The sequence below is a fragment of the Eubalaena glacialis genome, chromosome 9 (genome assembly GCF_028564815.1).
Source record: "Eubalaena glacialis isolate mEubGla1 chromosome 9, mEubGla1.1.hap2.+ XY, whole genome shotgun sequence".
NCBI classification, from domain to species: domain Eukaryota; kingdom Metazoa; phylum Chordata; class Mammalia; order Artiodactyla; family Balaenidae; genus Eubalaena; species Eubalaena glacialis.
The window spans coordinates 103,971,713-103,993,862 of NC_083724.1; the positions used below are offsets into that span (position 1 = coordinate 103,971,713).

A 22,150-nucleotide genomic window follows, 5' to 3' on the forward strand; every position below is an offset into this window, starting at 1 on the left:
ATTAACTAAGACTCAGGGACTAGAAAAAATTTCTTGGGTCTTGTATCTTCAACCCAAAGTCACACTCAATGAGGTTTACTTGTGGAGAGGGTCAGGATCTATGGCTTTATTGTGAATTAATACTTGCCTTAGAAACTCCTCTTTAGATGGCCTTGACCACCAGGTTGTCCCGCACTACGAATACAGAAAAAGTCAGGGAATTCTGGCTGCAGCCCCTCTCTAGGGGAGAGCAAGCTTGGACCACACTAAGCAGACGACAGCCCGCTGTACCCTGCTGTCTGTCCTAGGTCAGACCTGAACCTGAGATGACAGACATCCTCTTCCCTACTGGGTCTCCACGAAGAACTTTATCAGTCTCCAGTCAAGTACAGTCTTCAGAGAGGCTTTTGGGGGGAAAGTAAGCCAAGCCAATTCATTCCAACAGGCTCCATTTTTCATATAGATGTGAGTCTTCTGCCTCAGAACACATAGAGCAAAAGCAGTATCCAGACTTTTTATGTTCCCTTAACTGGGCTACAGGCTTAGAAACGGCAGTGGTCCAGCCTGATTTTTTTAAGCCCCAAAGCACTTTTATCGGGGAACGTTTTTCAGTGGCAGGGCTCAATCTTGGGACCTGTAGAAGCCATGTTCTGGAGGCAGTCAAATCTCTTCTCCTCTCCCTTCCTTCCCTCCACAGCAGGCATCACAAGCGAAGGGCACCCTCTGGCCACTGAAAATGCAGCCGAAATGGGCAAGAGGATTCAGCACCGCATGGTGATGCTGGGTATTCAAGTGCAGCCCAGGAGCCCGAGAACTGAAAAGACAGAAAGAAATTTGGAAACAAATCCTGCAAATAACCTGCCACTCAGACAAGAAACACACACGAATCCATGGGACCCTTGGTCCTGGTGTCCGTCTGTCTTCCCACCGCTCCTCTGGGATGGGTTGCTTTGTGGAGGGCGTGTTCCAGGACAGACTTTGGGGAACGACAGTCACTGGAACGTTCCACCTGAGCTGGCTCTCCCGGGCGGAGGACGATGGAGACTCAAAATCAAAGCACTGGAATAGTCTCCCCTCGACTGCTCATTTGGCCAAAGGCAGCCACAGACGGGCGTGGGAGCCGTTAGTTAACGACATCGTAGTAGTAATTGCGCAGCCGCAGTTCCACTGCTACAAATCCGGGCCTGTTCTCCACGCTGCAAAGGGAAAAGAGGCATTATCGTTTGTTATCAATGCTTGTGAAAAAGTGCTGGTCATAGCAGGGGCCTTTGCAGGCCAAGTGGTAGTGGAGTGGCCGTGCCCCGCTTCCTCATGAGCCTGCGGTCACACTGCATCCCTGCTCTAAGTGTGGCTGACCAGAGCCTCTGGGGAATACAGTATTAGGCCCACCCCAGACCTAACGAACCCAGTCTGCATTCAACAAGGTCTCCAAGTGACTCCTGTCCACCTTAAAGATGGGAAAGTTTTGTTCTCAAAGTCAGGATCTTTTAACCGCAGGTTCAGAGACTGTCTCCTTATGACCTAGCAAAACAGAACGTGTCTGAAAATACTTAGTTGGTCAGTGTGCTGCAGATATATATTTAACGTTTGACTCAATCTTTTTTTAAAAAAAATGTGGACACAATTTAAACTTCCCCTCCCCACACTCCAATCAGATGGCTCTGGATTTTCTGAAAAGATGCTGCTATTGTAAACCTTAACGTGGCAAGGCCTTACTTCTGTCACTGTTGCCAGGTGAGGCGACGATGTATATAAACCATGGGTAAAAGTTTTTTTCACAACTTGCAACCTCTAAACAAACTTCTATAGACATCTCTGCTTTCTCTAACATGGGCATACTGAACAGAATCAGTTGGAAGCAAGTATTTCTTAAAATTCGGAGAGCCTATCCTTGCTCAGAAGTTAATTTTATTTTGTAAGATTTTTGGCTATATTGCAAGTGGGTAAAACTGCCCAAAAAGTGACATAGAACTTGAGGTTAAACTGCACGAACTGTCCACATTCAACCGTTTTGACCTACAACAACTGCGATTTCATATGGTTCAGTCTAGTTATAAGAGAACAGCCAGCGGCCACACATGGGAACCAAGAATCATTTACTGTTATAAGGGCAGAGTGGCTTCTACAGAACCAAAATAGGTTGTTTTGTCAAATGGCATCAAACAAATGGTTGCACCTACAGCTTTCAAGTGCAGGCAATAAAACTGCGTAAAAATATCAGCCATCTGTGGTCATGTCTATAGACCACACTCACTGTGGGAAGATGTGTCTCTGGCCACCAAATTGTGTTGCAGGAGGGGACGTGATGGCCAAGCCTGGGATGTAGGACCATGTGTGGAAACCTGTGTCCACACAGAAGGAAAGCCTCTCTCCTGCTACTAAACTTCAAGCCAAAGAAAACAACTTCAACATCTTTGCCAAACAGGGTGTTCTACTCCGACCATAGGGATCCGAATGCACAGAGTCCCTTGGAGTCTTGCTGTGAGGGTTTCATCCACCCAGCAGCCTAGTACCAAGCAAACAAACTAGTGTAGGGAAACAGGAGTACAGACTGGCCCTCAGCAAAGACACCTGGTCAGGTTTCCCAGGGAATCTCTCCTTTATACCATGGGTGAGGCTGCCTCCAGGACAACACTGAGCTTCTGCAGAGGAGGGTGGCCAAGTGTCCTGTGTGTGTGCTGGCGTCCTGCTCACTTCCAACTACCTGGGTCTGGGGTGCTTTTTCCGCTCTGACCCTCGTGCCCAGTGGGGGCATTTCCGGCACTCAAGCTCCTCAACTTGCAGTTCTCGGTTGGAATGACCCTCCCTAAAAGAGGCCAATATGGACTCTCCAATGGAAGTATGACCCTCCCCCCGAAATTCTCTACTCTCATTCAAAGCTCCCTGTAGTTTGCTCTATAGCACCCATCACAATACATAATCATGCGTTTATCTCGGGGTTAATTTGTTTCCTGTTTGCCTAGCCCAGAATTGTAACCTCCATGAGGAAAGTGGCAGGGAAATAACTGCCCTCTCCCTTGCTGACCCTGGGTCACTTCTAGATAATAATGAGATTCTTCACTTCCACTCCCAGCTACAGTTGTGGAAGATGCTTCCCGGGGCGTTGCAGAATCCCAGGTGGCATCTGAAAGCACCTGAAATATCCATCATCCTGAAGATACTCTTGCAATATCAGCTGTCATATCTGAGAATAAACCTGACCCTCGAAGTATCAAATCTATTGGCAGATATATGAGCTCCCCCAGATTACAGACCTGCATCATTGCCAAGCTGCAAGGGCGCTATATGCACACTTCAGTGTCAGAGGGACAGAGGCCATGGCTTGGGGGTTTCCCCATGATGCACGTCCAGGCTGCCAAACCCAGGCAAGGTCAAAGGCCATGTCCCTGATTCTTAGGTGCAGTGTGTTTCCCTTGCCAGCTGAGCTGCCCTGGACATCACCTGCCTACAACGTCACATGTGCTCTACCAGGCAGGCCACGTGAGGCCCCTCAGTGCAGACTCTAGGGCCACTGTTCCAAGTTCTGAGTTGCTTCTCGGGAAGTGCTACCTTGGCCAATCCATCTGTGAGCTGGCCACCATCCGTGGTCATGCCTCACTCTGAAAGGTGATCAGGAATTAGGAAGTATGACATCCCCCTGCTAAGTACCTCTGCCATCCGCTCGTGCCAAAATAGCACGTATCACCAGACCAGACCCTTAAGAATATTTTTTTACTTTGACCACCCCTCCACCCTTTGGCCAATATTATCTACTTTTAAATTTTGATATCCTGAATTAGAGTAATTGTCTATACTCTTTAGACTAAAGAATATAAGTGCGTGGTCCAGGAAGCAAGACCTCTCCCCCAATTGTTTGTTTAGAAAGGAGCCCATCCCTGATTCATGAAAAGACAGAATTCATGCTCCTTTTTAGTGGTCGGCAATTCTATCTGCCTCCAGAGCGTTGGGCTAAATGGCAGGAAGGGCTGGGTACTCACTCATAGGTCCAGCACAGGGTCATAAGCTCATACATCTCTCTCGGACACCCTGGAGGGCACCCCATCCTCTCTCCTTTCTCCAGCATAGCAGAAACTTCGCTGCCTTTCATTCCCTAAAACATGCAAAATATTCTTGAGCTTTTTAAACATAGCATGCAGCAAAACAAAACAAATACATCCTACCCCCCAAAAGAAACAAAAGAGTACATGTTGTGTGATTTCAACTATATAAAGTACAAAAAATAGGAGCACCTAATCTATTTTTTTAATATTTATTTATTTATTTGGCTGCTCTGGGTTTTAGTTGCAGCACACGGGATCTTCATTGTCACATGCAAGATCTTTAGTTGCGGCATGCGGGATCTAGTTCTCTGACCAGGGACCGAACCTGGGCCCCCTGCATTGGGAGCGTGGAGTCTTAACCACTGGACCACCAGGGAAGTACCAGGAGCACCTAATCTATGATGCTAGAAGTCAGATGGGTTACCCTTGGGGTAAGTTTTGTGTGTGCAGGGGGAAAGGGGGGCTTCTGTTCTGTTTCTTCATTTGGGGGCTGGCTTCATGGGTGTGTCCCAATTGTGAAAATCCATCAAGCTGTGTCCTAGGATTTGTGCATTTTTCAGTATATATATATATATATATATATATATATATATATATATATATATATAGATGAAAAAAATCTAAAAAAAGGTAACTGAGCTGCAAATTTGATAATGGGAATAGCCATTATTTCTATTTCAAATCTAATAAATGGTGATTTGGGTATATATTTGATGAAATAAAATTTATATTTTAAGGCAGGACAAGAAAAAATTAAACATAAAATTCTGTGTTTGTTTGGACATTCTCCCTCCCTCCCTAATGTGCAGTGTGCATCTGCATTACACATTAACCAGAGCTCCTCAAAGATGGGAGTGCCTGCTTGGCGATAAAGATCACTTTTTTTCCTTTCTCTGACACTAGCACTGTAACTTCTTTAAAAAATAGTGTTCTTTCCTAGCTCTGTAGGGCATGGTGACTTGCCGCTCCCTTTGTACATGTTTACCTGGACTATGTATCCCTAGTGACCTTTATGTAAAATATCAGTATGTCATTTTGATGTATGATCCTTTGTCTCAAAAATGTATATGACTGTGCCTTCGACTTCTAACGGTGGAACAGTTCTCAGAGCTTTCCGAGAATCTGCTTTCTGGGTTATAATCCTCAGTTTGGCTCAAATAAAATTCCCTTTTATCCTTCTTAACTTGATAGTTACTTGAATTTTCGTTGACATATTTTATGCATATTTATATGTGTAATACACAATAAAAAAAACCCACATACTGTCCAGATAGCTTCAAATATTTCTTTCAGTTTAGAATAAAGTGAGATCATATTAACCCCCCACTCTCAAAAGATAAAGACTCAGAAAGGGTGTCCAGATTTGATGCTTTTCAGGGTCCTTTAGAGATAATCTGGGGCTTATCTGTTCTGATGGTCTGTTAATTAGGAAATGAAACAAAAAGTAGCTCACCCGATACGGCTTCTGCCCGTAGGAAAATGCTTCCCACATTAACACTCCAAAGCTCCAGACGTCACTCTTGCTGGAGAACTTGTAGTAGTTGATGCATTCCGGAGCGTACCACTTCACGGGCCACTTCCCGTGGGTCTGGGCCTGAAAACCAAGCACATGGAGATGTTTCATTAAGAATAAAATGATGGACACCACGTTTGTTCATAGCAGCACTATTCACAACAGCCAAAGGTGGAAGCAACTCAAATGTCCATCGACAAATGAATGGATAAACAAAATGGGGTATATTGATACAGTGGAGTATCATTCAGCCTTAAGAAGGAAGGGAACTCTGATACACGCCACGACATGGATGCACCATGCGGTTACCTTTTATTATGCTCAGTGAAGTAGGCCAGTCAAGTCACTAAAGGACAAATATTGTATGATTCCACTCATCTGATGCCCCTGGAGCAGTCCCATTCATAGACACAGAAAGTAGAATAATGGTTGCCTGGGGCTCTGGAGAGAGGGTGGGATGGAGAGTAGCTGTTTAATGGGTACAGAGTTTTGGTTTGGGAAGATGAAAAGAATTCTAGAGATTGGTTGTGAGCAAAGTGAATGTACTGAACATTACTAAACTGTAACCTTAAAGACAGTTAAGATGGTAAAATTTATGTTATGTGCATTTACCATAATTAAAAAAAAAGAAATAAAATCGTGACTCACAAAATGCCAGTGTGTATATATCTGGTCTGAATCTTAAAAATATGTTAAATCTTAACATCTTAAATTTTTAAAATTTAAATACATATTTTTAAGGTTCAGACTGAATTTTTTGTATTTTTTAGTCTCTTTCTCTTACCTCTTTCTTTGTCTACTCACAGCTTCTTGGAGCTTGGCGTGGCAATGCAAGAGTCAGGCCTGAATATTACTTCATGGTTTTGCTCCAAGAAATACTCGGCTGTTCATAATATATTTAACTATTACTGTACATTTGTCTACAGCTTTAAACCAACACTGTTTTGGGGGAGACGGTTTGCTAGTATCATTTAAAACAAAGTTGTAAACTTTCTAATTTAAAAAAGCAAGTGCTAGTAAAGAGATCAAAATCTTGCCTAGCAAAACTCTTTCTTTGGGGCTTAGGGTTCAGCATGGTGTAGTGAAGTCTTGATACCTCCCATGGAAGTCACTCTAACCTGGGTGACATCTCTTGAAGTGGAGGGAGGGAGGTGAGTTGCCCTACGGTGGCCAGAGGAGACAACTCGGGGATATCAATCTGAGACCACAGGTGCTAGGGCACTTCTCTAAATGACACACTGCTTATACGTCTGTCTCATTCATGTTATGTATTATTTTTAGATTTTGATTTCAAAAGTTGTGAACAATCTAGTCATGTGTGTTATTTCCAGTTTATTCTGAATTTTAAACTGATCACAAGATAAACCTTTGACAAATCCTAAATATGATGAAAAGGGAATCTCTCTCCACCACAAACTCCAAATCCTCACCAAGAGAGACAGCACGTTTGATCGTTTTTCTTGAATCTTTCCAGAAAAATCTACATACAAGTATAAACTGGTAATATATGCTTTCTTGAGGGGTAATCAAGCTATAGGTATATACTTTTTGCACTTTACTTTTTAATTTTTCTACTTAACCATGTGTCATAGATATATGTCTATGTCAGCACATGCAAAGAAAGTCACTTTTAGGAGAGTTAATTGTATGCTTTGCATAAATCTTCTACAACTGATTTAACCAGCCTCCTACTGAGAGGTCATTAAGTCGTTTCCTGATTTTTGCTATTACACATCATGCTAGAATGAACATTACTGACAGTGTGTATCTGCCCGGTGTGTAGAGTACTTGTAAGGAGTTGCTGGATTAAAGGGCATTTGCATTTAGTCCTGCTGCACAAATTCACACTGTCATGCAGTTCTCCGAGCACTGAGCTAATTTGCTTTCATCACTATCATTTCTCTTTAATCTTGCTTAACACTTTAATGTTTTCCGTTTCACTTTGTTTTCTTAAAGAAATTCTCCACGTTCCCATCTTTTCATTTGTGTTCAGTCTCTTTTAGCTGCTTCTAACATGGCTTCTTTTTTTTGTACAGTATGATGATTGAGACACATATGTATTGCAAAATGTTTACAACATAAGGTTAGTTAACACATCCTTCACCTGACAAAATTGCTAATTTTTGTTGTCGCTGTTGTAATGGTGAGAACACTTAAGATCTACTTTCTCAGTAACTTCCAAGTACTATACAATGTACTACTGTTAACTCTAGGCACCGAGCTGCAGATTAGATTCCCAGAATTTATTCCTCTTATAACTAGAACTTTGTACCCTTTGACCAACATCTTCTCATTTCCCCCACCTCCCAAACCCTGGCAACCAAAATCTACTCTCTGTTTCTATGAGTTTGGCTTTTTAAAATTCCACACATAAATGAGATCATACAGTATTTGTCTTTCTCTGACTTATTTCATTTAGCATAATGCCCTCAAGGTCCATCTATGTTATTGCAAATGGCAAGATTTCCTTCTTTTTTATGTCTGAATATATCCCATATATTTGTCTACAGTTTTAAGCCAACACACACATACACACACACACATGCACACACACACACATACACGTATCATATTTTCTTTATCCATTCATCTATTGATGGATATTAGGTTGTTTCCATGTCTTGGCTATTGTAAATAATGCTGCAGTGAACATGGGGGTAAAGATATCTTTACTAGATAGTGATTTCATTACCTTTGGATATATATACAGAAGTGGGATTGCCAGATGATACGGTAGTTCTATTCTTAATTTTTGAGGAAGCTCCATACTGCTTTCCATAGTGGCTGCACCAATTTACATTCCCACCAACAGTGTACAAGGATTCCCCTTTCTCCATATCCTCAACAACACTCGTTATCTCTTATCTTTTTGGTGATCGCCATTTTAACAGGTATGAAGAGACATCTCACTGTGGTTCTGATTTGCATTTCTCTGATGCTTAGTGATGTCAAATACCCTTACATGTATTTGTTGGCCATTTGAATGTCTTCTTTTGTCATAGAAATACAGAAAAAAATAGAATATTTCTATTCAGGTCCTTTGCCCATTTAAAAATCTGATTATTTGAGGGGCTTTACTATTGAGTTGTATGAGTTACTTATATATTTTGGATAATTACCAATTATCAGATAGATGGTTTGCAAATATTTTCTCCCATTCTGTAGGTTGACCTTTCATCCTGTTGATGTTTCTTTTGTTGTACAGAAACTTTTTAGTTTGATGTAGTCCCATTTGTTGATTTCTGCTTTCGTTGTTTGTGCGTTTGGTGTCATATCCAAAAAATCATTGCCAAGACCAACACTGAGGAGCTTTTTCCATATGTTTTCTTCTAGGAGTTTTATGGTTTCAAGTCTTACAATCACATCATTAATCCATTTTGAGTTAATTTTTGTGAATGTTATAATATAGAGGTCCAATTTCATTCTTTTGCATGTGAATATCCAGTTTTTTCAACACTATTTATTGAAGAGACTATTTTTTCCCCATTGAACATTCTTGACTCTCTTGTCAAATATTAGTTGACTATATATGCATGGGTTTATTTCTAGGTTCTTGATTCTGTTCCATTGATCTATGTGTCTATTTTTATGTCAGTACCACACTGTTTTGATTACTACAGTTTTGTAGCATAGTTTGAAATCAGGAAGCATAATGCCTTCATCTTTGTTCTTTCTCAAGATTGCTTTGGCTATTCAGGGTTTTTTCGGGTTCCATATGAATTTTAGGATTATTTTTTCTATTTTTGTGAAAAATGCCACTGGAATTCTAATAGGGATTTGTATTGAATCTATAGATGGCTTTGGGTAGTGTAGTCATTTTAACAATATTAACTCTTCTGACCCATGAATGCAGGTTATCTTTCCATTTCTTCAATTTTTTTCATCAATGTCTTATTTTTGGTATGTAGATCTTTCACTTTCTTGGTTAAATTTATCCCTAAGTATTCTATTGTTTTGATGCAATTGTAAATGAGATTTTTTTCCTTTATTTCTTTTTCGGATAGTTCACTGTTAGTGTATAGAAATGCAACTGCTTTTTGTGTGTTGATTTTGTATCTTGCTATTTTACTGAATTTGTTGATCAGTTTTCACAGTTTTTTGATGGAGTCTTTAGGGTTTTCTATATACAGTTGACCCTTGAACAATGTAGGGGTTGGGGGTGCCGACACTTCACACAGTCAAAAATCCATATATAACCTTACAGTTGGCCCTCTGTATCCACGGTTCTGCATCCATGGATTCAACCAATAGTGGATTGTGTAGTACTGTAGTACATACTAGTGAAAGAAATCCATGTGTAAGTGGACCTGCACAGTTCAAATCTGTGCTGTTCAAGGTTCAACTGTATAAGATCATGTCATCTGCAAATAGAGATGAGGTAATTTTGGTTTATAAGCCTTTTATTTCTCTTTCTTTCTTTCTTTTTTTTTCCCTAATTGCTCTGGCTAAGACTTCCAGTACTGTTTAATCAGTGGTGTGAGTGGGCACCCTTGTCTTATTCCTTATCTTAGATGAAAAACTTTCAACCTTTCTCCACTGAGTCTGATGTTAGCTGTAGGCTTGCCATACATGGCCTTTATTGTGTTGAGGCATGTTCCTTCTATACTGACTTTTTTGAGACTGTTTATCATGAAATGATGTGAATTATGTCAAATGCTTTTTCTGCACCTAATAAGATGACCATATGATTTTTATCTTTCACTCTATTAATGTGGGGTATCACATTTATTGATTTGTGTATATTGAACTATCCTCGAATTCAAGAATAAATCCCACTTGACCATGGTGTATGATCTTTTTAACGTGTTGTTAAAATTTAGTTTGCTAGTATTTTGTTGAGAATTTTTGCATCTATGTTCATCAGGGATATTGGCCTATAGTTTTCTTTCCTTGTATCTGGCTTTTGTATCAGGATAATGTTGGCCTTGAAAAATGAATTTGAGAGTATTTCCTCCTCTTCCATTTTTGGGAATAGTTTGAGAAGGATTGGCGTTAATTCTTCTTGATATGTTTAATAGAATTCTCTTGTAAATTCTGTTAGGTCTATTTGGTCCAAAGCACAGGTCAAGTCCAATGTTTCCTTATTGATTTTCTGTCTCTATGACTTATCCATTGTTAAAAGTGGGGTATTGAAGACTGCTACTATTATTATATTGTTATCTATTTCTCCCTTCAGATATGTTAATATTTGATTAATATATTCAGGTTCTCCAATGTTGGGTGCATGTATATTTACAATTATTTTATCTTCTTAATGAATTGACCTCTTTACCATTATAAGATGACTGACCTCCTTTGTCTCTTGCTCCAGTTTCTGGATTAAAGTCTGTTTTGCCTGACATAAACATAGGTGTACCTGCCACTTTTTGGTTTACATTTGCATGGAATATATTTTTCTATCCCTTCACTTTGAGTTTTTCTGTGTCCTTAAAGTTGAAATGAGTCTCTTGTACGCAGCATATAGTTGACTTTTTTTTTTTTTTTGTCCATTCAGCCACTCTATGCTTTTTGATTGGAAAATTTCATCCATTTACAATTAAAGTAATTATTCATAGGTAAAGACTTACTAATACCATATTACGGTTTTCTGGATGTTTTATAGTTCTTTTGCTCCTTTCTTCCTCTCTCACTGTCTTATTTTCTGATTTGATGATTTTCCATAGTGGTATACTTTGCTTCCCTTTTCTCTATCTTGTATATATCTATGGCAAGTTTTTGCCTTGTGGTTACCCTGAGGCTTACATAAAACATCTTATAAATATAAGTCTATTTTAAGGTGATAACAGCTTAACTTCGATTGTATGCAGAAACTCTACCCTTGTACTCCTCCCGACACGTTATGTTTTTGATATCACAATTTATGTTTTTTTATATCGCGTATCCATTAACAAATTATTGTAGTTATAGCTATTTTTAATACTTCTGTCTTTTAATATCAGCATTAAGTGATTAACACAACACCATATTATAGTATTGGGGTATGCTGAATTTGACTATATACTTACCTTTATCAATACGTTTTATATTTTCATATGCTTCCATGTTATTAATTAGCTTCCTTTTATTTCAGCTTGAAGAACTCAGAATTTCTTGTAAGGAAGATCTAGTGGTGATAAACTCTCTCAGCTTTTGTTTGCCTGGGAAAGTCTTTATCTCACCTTCCTTTCTGAAGGACAGTTTTGGGACATAAAGTATTCTTGGTTGGCAATGTTTTTCTTTCAGAACTTTGTATCATTCCACTCTCTCCTGGCCTGTAGGTTTGTGCTGAGAAATCTGGTGGTAGCCTTATGGGGAGCTCCCTTGTAAGGGACAAGCTTTTTTTCCTCTTGCTGCTTTTAAGTTTCTCTCTTTGTCTGATTTTTGACAATTTTATTATTCTGTGTCTTGGAGAAGATCTATTTGAATTGAATTTATTTGGGGACCTATGAGCTTCATGAACTTGGATGTCCAAATCTCTCCTCAGATTTGGGAAGTCTCAGCCATTATTTTTAAAAATAAGTTCTCTGCCCCTTTCACCCTCTCTTCTTCTTGGACTTCAGAAATATATAACTTGTTTCTCTTAATGGTGTCCCATAAGTCCCATAGGCTTTCCTCACTTCTTTTTATTCTCTTTTCCTTTTTGCTCCTCTGACTAGCTAATTGCAAGTGATCTGTCTTTGACTTCACTGATTCTTTCTTCTGCTTGGTCCAGTTTGTGGTTGAAAGTCTCATTGAATTCTTCAGTTCAGTCTTTGTATTGTAAAACTCCAAAAGTTCTGTTTGCTTCTTTTTTATGTTCTCTATGTCTTTGTTGAACTTATTTTGTTTTTGTACTGTTTTTCTGATTTTTAGTAAATTGTTTATCTGTGTTCTTTTGTAGCTCTCTGAGCAGAAGAATTATTTTGAATTATTTGTTAGACAATCTGTGTATCGCCATTTTTTTTGGATCAGTTATTGGATGTTTACTATGTTCTTTTGGTTGTGTCACATTTCCCTGATTCTTCATGATCCTTGCAGCCTTGTGTAGGCATATGTACATTTGAAGATGCAGCCACCTCTTCCAGACTGTATGGGCTGACTTCAGTAAGGAAAGACTTTCACCTGTGGGTGGGAGCATGCTGGAGCATACTTTGACACTGGGTCTAGGGCATGGATCCCCAACCCCTGGGCCAAGGACCAGTACTGGGCTGTACAGCAGGAGGTGAGCAGCAGGCAAGCAAGCAAAGCTTCATCTGTATTTACAACTGCTCCCCATTGCTCGCATTACCGCCTGAGCTCCGCCTCCTGTCACATCAGTGGCGGCATAGATTCTCATAGGAGCACGAACCCTGCTGTGAACGGCACATGCAAGGGATCTAGGCTGCATGCTCCGCATGAGAATCTAATGCCTGATGATCTCAGGTGGAGCTGAGGTGGTGATGCTAGCTCTGGGGAGCGGCTGCAAATACAGATTATCATTAGCAGAGAGGTTTGATTGCACAGAGCCCATAATAAATCAATTGCTTGCAGACTCATATAAAAACCCTATCAGTGAGTAGCAAGTGAAAAGAAGCTCCGGGCTCCCACTGATTCTGCATTATGGTGAGTTGTATAATTATTTCATTATATATTACAACATAGTAATAATAGAAATAAAGTGCACAATACATGTAATGCGCTTGAATCATCCCCAAACCATCCCCATCCCCGGTGTGTGGAAAAACTGTCTTCCACGAAACTGGTCCCTGGTGCCAAAAAGGTTGGGGACTGCTGGTCTAGGGTACAGGATATCAAGTGCAAGGGTATGTGATGGCTCCAGGTCTGGGGGTAGGGCTTGATGTCTCACTTGCTTACATCTCTGTGGTTCACAAAACAACAACCGTGTGCTCCTTGGCAATAGCTACAGGGGATCTGCAGTGGCTGCAAGGGCTGTTGGGGTCCTCAGTGGTACCTCCAGGCCCAGCAGCTAGGGACCAGGCAGGTGTTGGCAGTGGCCAGAGCCAGTGGTGTGCATATACTCAGCTGTGGGGGCTGGCTGCAGCTGCCTCTTTAGTGACTGGGGCTGGCTGCAAAACACATAGTGGCAAGGGCTGGGCCTAGCAGCACAGGTTGAGGCCAACTGTGGGTGCACTAGCAGCTGCAGTGACCCTGGGCTACTGACATGCCCTTCTGTGGCTGCAGAGACTTGCCGTGGGTACATGCATGGCATTAAAGGTGATGGGAGTTGGGCTGACAGTGTGCAAGTGCGCAGCTGCAGGTGAGCCCAGTGGTGCAGGCCAGTGACAGGAGACGGGGCCATATCCAAGCCCACAAGATGCCATAGGGGCCTTGGCTGTCAGAGTGCACTCCTGCAGCTTCACAGGCTCATCCCAGGTACATGCACAGCAGTGGAGGCCAGTAATGGGATTTGAGCTGGCAGTGTGCAGGTGCACAGCTGCAGGAGATAGCCATGAGTGCACACATGCTGGTGGGAATCAGCCATTGGGGTCCAGGCTGCCACTTTGCATGCAAGCAGCCACAGCAGCTGGAGTGGGCTGCTGGTATGGATCCTGCTCCCCAGTGGGTGAGGTGGGGGGAGTAGGGAGGGACTCAGGTGGTTGGTGTCTGTGAATTAGAAAACCTGTAGGGCAAAAACCCTCAGCAGTGAAATCTGTGGGGAGTCCATGATGAGATCCTGTGTGATGAAAGTTGGGGGTATCTGCAGCATCTGCAAGGGCGGTTGAAGTCCTCAGTAGTGAAGGTTGCTGGGGTTCCTTTGCAGAGTGGGTCACCAGGAACCATGCTCACTCCGGCTGTGTAGCTGATAGTGGTAGCCCCCACACTTCTCCCTTCTTCCTTGTTCCTAGCTGTCTCTAGACAGCTCAGCTTTGCTGGTCTCTGGGTTGGGTGAAACTGAAGCGGGTCCTTCGTGCACTGTTCCAAAAGGCTGGGGAAGCTGGTTGCTCACCCTGCTTTCCCTTTCCTGGTGAAGAGAACTCTTTCTAGCTGGGTTCTTGCCTCCACTGAGCAGTGCTGATCTGAGGGATGGGATGATGCAGGCAAAATTAAGCTATTGTTCCTTCCCTTTTTATGTAGTTATTCTCAGGTTTTTCATTCCACTGTGTTGCTAAAGCTTCTTAAGTGGACTCCAGCATTCTCTCAGAGCTGTTTCATTCATGGATAGCTGTCTAACTGTTGATCTTTGTTGGGGGACAGAAGCTGGGGTCTCCTACTCCATCGTCTTGTTCCTGATCCTTTGCCTTTTACTTCTATACTGTCTTCTATATTTTCTTCCCCTTCTTTATTGATTTTCAGAGATTCACTGGTTTTCTTTCAATGGTATGTTGTTTAATATCTGTGGCAGTTGAAAAAATTGGCCCTCATGTTCTTTGACATTCCTCCCCACTCCCTTGAATATGGGTGGTCTGTGGCTGCTCTGACCAATAGAATAAGTGGACATGACTCTGAGCCAGTTCCTGGGCCCTGAACTTAGAAGCCTGGCAGCCTCCACTTCCTGCCTCTTGAGTAACTTGCTCTTAGGACCCAGCTGCCATGCTGTGAGGAAGCTCAGGGGCACATGGAGAGGACACATGTAGTTAAGTTATTGTTTAATGGGTACAGCCCAGTGGAGGTCCCAGACCACAGCCCATGTCAAATCAGTCATTAGCTGTGTGAGTGAGCAGAGTGGAAATAAATCCTCTGCCCCCTTGGAACCACCTCCTGAGACACTGTGTGGAGCAGAGATGCACCATTTCCACCAAGCTCTGCCTACAGTGTAGAACTGTGTGTAAATAAATGCCTGGCATTGTTTTAATGCACTAAGTTTTGGGATTATTTGTTATCTCAACGTCTTCGTCTCCTCTTTGAGTCCTTGTTTTAGTCTATATTTTCTTCTCTCTAATTATCTTGATGAAGTGCATGTTACAAAGTGCCTCCAACATAAAATCTATTTTTTTCTGGTGTGCATGTGTGGTCGTTATTCTAGGCTATTGTTCCCTTTGCTCCATCTCCCAGCAGTCCCCGCAAAGGGCTCACTTGATACTTTTCTCATGATGGCTCATTTCTGAAGCAGCTTTGCTTTGGGGCCAGCTTCTCTATGAAGAATGGAGTGAGGAGCTGTGATGGGAGCTCTGCTACTGTTGCTCGTACCTTCGTGCTGACCCTTAGCTGACCAAGACCTGCTATCTGCTGCTACCTGTCATACCCACACCTGGCTCTCAGAGAAAGGGTGGGTGGGTAGGTGTGGACACTTAGGCGTATTTCTCCAGCCACTCCAGGGTGTGGCACACAGGGCAATCCCACAGATCCCATCCTGCCATTCACTAGTTAGATCTTCAGGGTATGCTGTCTATTTCTGAGATGGCTGGACATTCCCAGGGACCTGAAGAGGTGGGAATCTGTTCTTGGTACCCTCTTCCACCACCTGGTCTCAATCCTATTACATCTTCTAATTGATCAACATAGACTCTACATACAGACTGTGATTGAATTCATATGAGGATGGGGCTTTCTTATTTTTTCCCTTCTTTTAGTTGCTATTAGTTCATTTGAGGGTTCAGAGAGGAGCTTTGAAAAGTCCTGCAAGAGTCAACTTGTTCAACGCATATTTTCCAAAACAATTTAACAAAGGAATTCTATTCTTGTTTTTTTCCAAATGAATCATCATTAATACCTTGAGTCCCTATTGTTCCAAGGAACATAGTTTGGAAGATACTATTCTGAGTAAATCCCAAGTTGTGACATATTAGAATATTTCCATTTTTTTAAACAATAGGATCAAAGCTTAAGAAGAAAATTTCTTACATAGTTATTTTTAAATAGGGAAATTGCTTCTTGAAACCCTACCATAATAAATTAAGAAAACATACATTTGCATTTCAGATTTTTACTACCTGATGCTCTGAATACTGGCTAAGTTGTTCCTACCTTGTAGTAGCTTTCATCAGCATGAAGTGCTTTGGAAAGTCCAAAATCACTGATCTTGGCATAATGTTGAGTAACCAGCAATACATTCCTTGCAGCCAGATCTCTGTGCACAAAATTGCACTCTTCCAAATATTTCATTCCCATAGACACCTGATGAACCAGCTCTATGATGTTCTTATCCTTCACATGCCTGAAAGTCACAAATGTGTTATTAGTGATAGTGAACAAGAGTCCATTTTAGAACAACCAACCATGCACACAGAATATTAACCCACTCACTTCCTATTCTTCTTAAGCAGGAGTCACAAATGGTGGTGATTGGTGTTCAGCTGGTAGAATTTTCAAGGTATGCTTTGAATTGCATGAAAAGCAGTATAATGGGGTGGTCAGACCTGGCTCACCAAGAGCCAGGCTTCAGTTGGAATCCCCCTTCCAATATTGGACAGCTAGCAAAACCAACCCTGAGTCTCAGTTAAGTATAACCATAATGTAGCAAATGGGATAAAGTAATCAGTGGCTATTATTATGACTTATTCCACGTGAGTTCCTCCATCTCAACCATGGCTGGAGATGAGCACAGCATGATTACTCCATAGATGGTTGTAATCAATTAATAGCAACGGATGTTTTCAGAAGTAATTACTCAAGGGAATGTAGAGGTCAGCCAGACAGGTAAAATATCACTGTTTTCTTTTATAAAATGTTTATCTGAATATTTCTTTTAAGAGAGCATGTTTGTTCTGCTTGGTGAGGGGAGACTGCTTGCCAGGATAGTCTAAGGCTGATTCTATCACCAGGACAGTACAGAGTGAGCAAAGGAGACCAAATTGTTGGATTAGAGTTCTTCTTTACACATTAAGAACTAAAGAGCACTTGATCCAAAGACTACGGCTCTCTTGTCTCCCTGAGTGTGGACCAACCCTGGGAAGGTGTGGGAGGAGACAAAGCTTCCTGTAGAAATCAGGCTATGATGTGCATTGGGCAGGTGGGCCCTGCCCCTCACAGTATGAGCTTCTGGGGTACCTAAGGATACCTGTTCTGCTGTAAATATTTGTTGAGTGGACCAAGTTCCGCCATCTCCATAACCAGCATCCAGGACTCGGCTTCGCATATCCCAATCATGCGCACAATGTAAGGGTTGTCGAGTTGCTGCATGACGTTTGCTTCTGCTAATAACTCATCTTTAAGAGCGGGGTCATTGGCCTCGTTTTTCAGGATTTTCACAGCCACTGTTTTCACAACTCTGCAAAAGAAATCACAACACATAAGAAACTTTTCAAAGTGGCTCACATGTCGGTAACTATCTTTCATGAAGCATAATTCCTATGCTAGAAATGATGTTATAGAAATATCTGCCACAGAATGGAAATGCGTCTTAAGAAGTCATGTTATACATGACTAATTTTCCAATCATGTTCTCTCATTTTATAGACAAGGAGAGTAACACCCAATTGGTTAAAAATAATGGGAGAGTGCTGAAGTATGCCCCAACCAAGCAGAAAGCCAACACATTGTAGAATATTTAAATAACTTTCTAACAAACTTTACAAACTATGACATACATGAATTCCAGTAACATCTTGAGATTTATCATCTCAGATTATGTGTAATGTATGTAAATACAACATGCCTTTAATGTATGTTACAATGAATTTCTAGCTGCAGAATTAAAAAACGTATACTGTTAAAGCTCATAATTTACGAAACACTTTTAAAAACTGAGCTTTGCTAATTTTAAGCACACTTCAACAAGTTTTCAAAAAACTAATTACTTTTCATTTTCTAATAAAAACATCACCTGGGTCATGTTTCAACTCTTGAAAATATTCTGATATAGTGGGGCTTAAATAAATGAATGGAACTTAACTACATATGATTTGAGAAACTGCATCTCTCCATGATACAGTTCCCACAAATACAAGAAATATATCTCTTTTGTTGAACTCTGAAATGGGAGAATAAAAACAGAACTATCCCAAAAAATAGGTAAAATAACGGAGTAACAGACTAAGTCTGACATACATTCAGAAAAGAACATACAGCTTCAGTGCAGAACTCAGAAGAGTATTTACACATTGGACACATGCTATAGCTCCTACACAGATAGAGATACACAGCATCGCCAGCACCCTAGGAGCCCCCTGCATCCTCTTCCTGAGACCAAGGAAATATTATCCTATACTATCTCTAGACACTTTATTGTTTTACCTTTCACATTTCAGTCTGCCATCCACCTGGAACTGGTTTCATGTATGGTGTGAGGTAGGGGTCAAAATTCACAAGCAAAAACCTCTTGATTCTTCCCAATGTTTAAGGAAGAGAGAACACTCACAAACTCTTCCAGAAACAAAAAGAGGAAGGGAACTTCTCAACTCATTTTATGAGGATGACATTAACCTCTTAAAAAAAAAAAAGGAAATTACAAGAAAATAATTTACTGATATCCCTCATGAATGTAGATATAAAAATTCAAAGGGAAATATTAATAAATTAAATTCAGTGATTTATGAAAAAGATATGATGAATATATAATTCATGAACAAGATGGGTTTATTCTAGGAATGCAAGGTGGGTTGAACATCTGAAAGTCAATCAGTATAATTCACCACATGAACACAATAAAGGAGAAAAAGCCTGTGGTCCTAGCAGCAGAGGAGAAAAAGTACACAAAAAATGTAATACACATTTAGGATTAAAAACAAATCCCTCAGAAAAGTAGAAATAGAAGGAAACTTTCATAATCTGATAAACAGTAGCTATAAACCTAATGGTGAAATGTGGAAAGTTTTTCCCCTGAAATCAGGAAGGAGGAATGAGGTTACTGCCACTTTTATTCAACACTGAACCACAGTTCCTAGTTAGTACAATAAGGCAAGGAAAAAATATAAAAATATAAGGATTGGACAGGATGAAATAAAACTGTTGTTATTTATAGATGATATATTTCTGGGTCAAAGCATACATAGATAAACTACTGGAAATAATAAGTGAGAAATAATAGGGGACTTTAGGCAAAGTTGCTGGGCATCAGGCCAACAGACTAAACCAGTCATATTCCTGCATTCAAGCAATGCCAAGGAATAACAAGTAAAAATCTTAAAATTATACCACATATATTAACATCAAAAATACTAAATACCTATGAATGAATCCAACAAAGAAGTTGTACAAGACCTCTACACAAAAAAGCTAAACAACTCTGCTCAGAGAAATAAAAGACCCACATAAATGGAAGGATGGGTCACTGTTATTGATTGGAAGACTCAGTATTGTAAAGACATCATCTTGCCCCAAATTCGCCTATATGGCCTCTCCTCTCCCCAAATCTCTAGCTGAAATTATGTATCTATAGTTATGTCTATGTTAATTTATATATTTAATTAAGCAAGGAATTTGAGTATCACAAACTAGTTGAGAAAATCTATACCTTAATACAGGATAATTTATATTCATTTTACAAAATAACTGTGATATATATATGTATACACATATATTTAAAAATAAGCATAGCAGTCACATATATATATATATATATATACATATACACATACATATATATATATACATGTATCCACACACACATACGGTGGAAGGGGCAGGATTAAAAGCATAAGTTTCTGTGCATACTTTTGTCTATATTTTTGACCCTTGAATCATTTACATGACTCAAGGGTCAAGAAAAAAAATTACACAAATTCCTTAAATTTAAAATAGCATCAACCAACCAAACCCAATTATATTCCTATCAAACAGATTTTCAGAGAAGATTTGTTTCAAAGGACTTTAGAAACCAGTATTTTTCAAAGTACTTAGGAACCAGTACTTTTACTGAACATTCCATGTTGGATGCCTTCTAAAGACCAAATGAAGTACAAAGAGATTTTTAGTAATTTAGCAATTCTAACTGTTATGTAATATATACTATTATTTGAAATTACAGGATAAAGCAAATAATTATGCTAAGGATATTTGTAATCAAGAATTTTCTGGTTAAGGGAAATGAGACACAATTTTTAAAAATCAAAGAAAATAAGTGAAAACACTGGGTTATCATTGAATGACTGCATTTTAATTAATTAGTACATATGTGCACGTGTGTACATATAAAGATCCAAAAAAATGTAGACACGTTTGTTAACAGTAGTGGTGTTTGAGTGGTAAAATAGGATGTTTTTATTTTCTTATATTTGGCTTGTTTCTATTTTCTAATTCTCTGGAAGGACACATAATACATCTAAACTAATATGTATATAATTATTACATACACAGTTAATATATATAATGGATGCTTTCACTTCAGTTGTACCAGAAATGAACAAAAACTACACTGTTGATAACAAAGGATTTAGCCATGCCAGGTTAAATTTTGCATTTGAGAGTAAATAAACACAATACATGTATATGTGGTAGTTTCTAGAATGTAAGCTCACATGAGAATGAGTGTGTTGTGACGGGACGCAGCGTTGACTTACTTCTTCATCTGGTAGTAGCCCTTCTTCACCGTCCCAAAGTTCCCAGAGCCCAGTTCCTTGTCCTCCAGGGTCAGCAGCTTCCGGTCTAGGTAGACCTCTTTGGGCCTGATCTCCTCGGGGTCTGCATAGGGGCTTTCATAGACCTCGGTATCCATGGGCAAGGCTTCTCTCTGGGCTTCTGCAACGCAGTCAAGAAATGCACAACCTTGGGGCTGGATCCCCCATGAAATTGCCATCGTCCCCCCCACCCCTTCCTCCTGGGCTCACAGCTTGCCTTTTAAGACCTTGGCTCAAGGCGCTCAAGGCAGCTGGTAGCGGGGTAGGAAAAAGCCCTTCATCCCTGTTGTATGCGACCCCTGTTCTTGCACTAATGAACATAGAGAAAGGGTCTTCCTGCCAGAGGCAAAGACAGATGGGGCCCTCCTAATGGGCCGTGGTGGCTTTAAACTATGTCTGAAAATTGTGACCCTCCTTCATTGAGAGGTGGAATCTATGTCACCTCACCTCAGTGGCTTTTGTAATCATGTCAACCAATAGAGTATATCAGAAGTGATGTCTGTGATATACTCAGGCAAGGTCCTAAAAGGCCATGCACCTTCTGCCTGGGTTGCTGGAAATCTGCCCCTTGAAGCTTCAGATGCTATGCAATTGTCCAACTGCCCCGACCCCTTCTATGCTGTGAGAATGTTCCAGCCAGCCCAGGCGGAGAGACCAGACTGAGAGCCTCCGAGGCTCTGTGGAGACAGGGAGATGCTGGCCGGCTGCCAGAGCCCCGGCCCCAGTCTCACCACGGCCTCCACCCCTGCTGGCCCAGGTCCACCTCCAATCTCCCTGCAAGAGGCCCTGAGCCACCACGGACCAGCTCAGCCTTGTCCAGATTCATGATCTGCATGAGATAATTAAATGATTGTTGTTGATTTAAGCTACTAAGTTTGGGGGTGCTTTTTTTTGTAGCATTAAACAGACCAAGTTCACAAATTAAAAAAAACCTGGGGCCACCTAGAAAACCTAAGAAGGTCACCCAGAGGCCCATTTCTGATCAGTCTAGTAGAGGCCTATTGAGTTTGAGGGGGTGCCTCCCTGAATCCTATCCTCTCCTGGCCTCACAGAATCACTACAATTCCCTGAACATGTGTTGAATTCCAACAACTCAGACATTCCTTCAGTTTTTACCAGTCACCCATTTATTTCTGCACCTCCTGCTGAATTGTATTCCTGAACACAGACATTTTTCCAAGAACAGGATCTTAGAAATGGAAACTTTGAGTAGTATCAGCTATTGT

At 40.8% G+C, this 22,150-nt stretch overlaps 1 protein-coding gene across 3 annotated transcripts in view; it reads right to left on the reverse strand.

Moving 5' to 3' along the window:
* Positions 1–91: 91 nt before the first annotated feature.
* The window catches only part of SYK (spleen associated tyrosine kinase), an 89,934-nt gene continuing 67,875 nt past the window's right edge, over positions 92–22,150 (reverse strand). For all 3 annotated transcript variants that reach the window (XM_061200639.1, XM_061200637.1, XM_061200640.1), the window contains 6 exons: positions 20,868–21,045; positions 17,429–17,638; positions 16,396–16,585; positions 5,473–5,613; positions 3,957–4,069; positions 92–1,175 (listed from right to left, as the gene is read on the reverse strand). In XM_061200639.1, the coding sequence (XP_061056622.1) occupies positions 1,103–1,175; positions 3,957–4,069; positions 5,473–5,613; positions 16,396–16,585; positions 17,429–17,638; positions 20,868–21,045 (905 nt within the window). In that variant the 3' untranslated portion in view covers positions 92–1,102. The remainder of the gene's footprint in view (positions 1,176–3,956; positions 4,070–5,472; positions 5,614–16,395; positions 16,586–17,428; positions 17,639–20,867; positions 21,046–22,150) is intronic.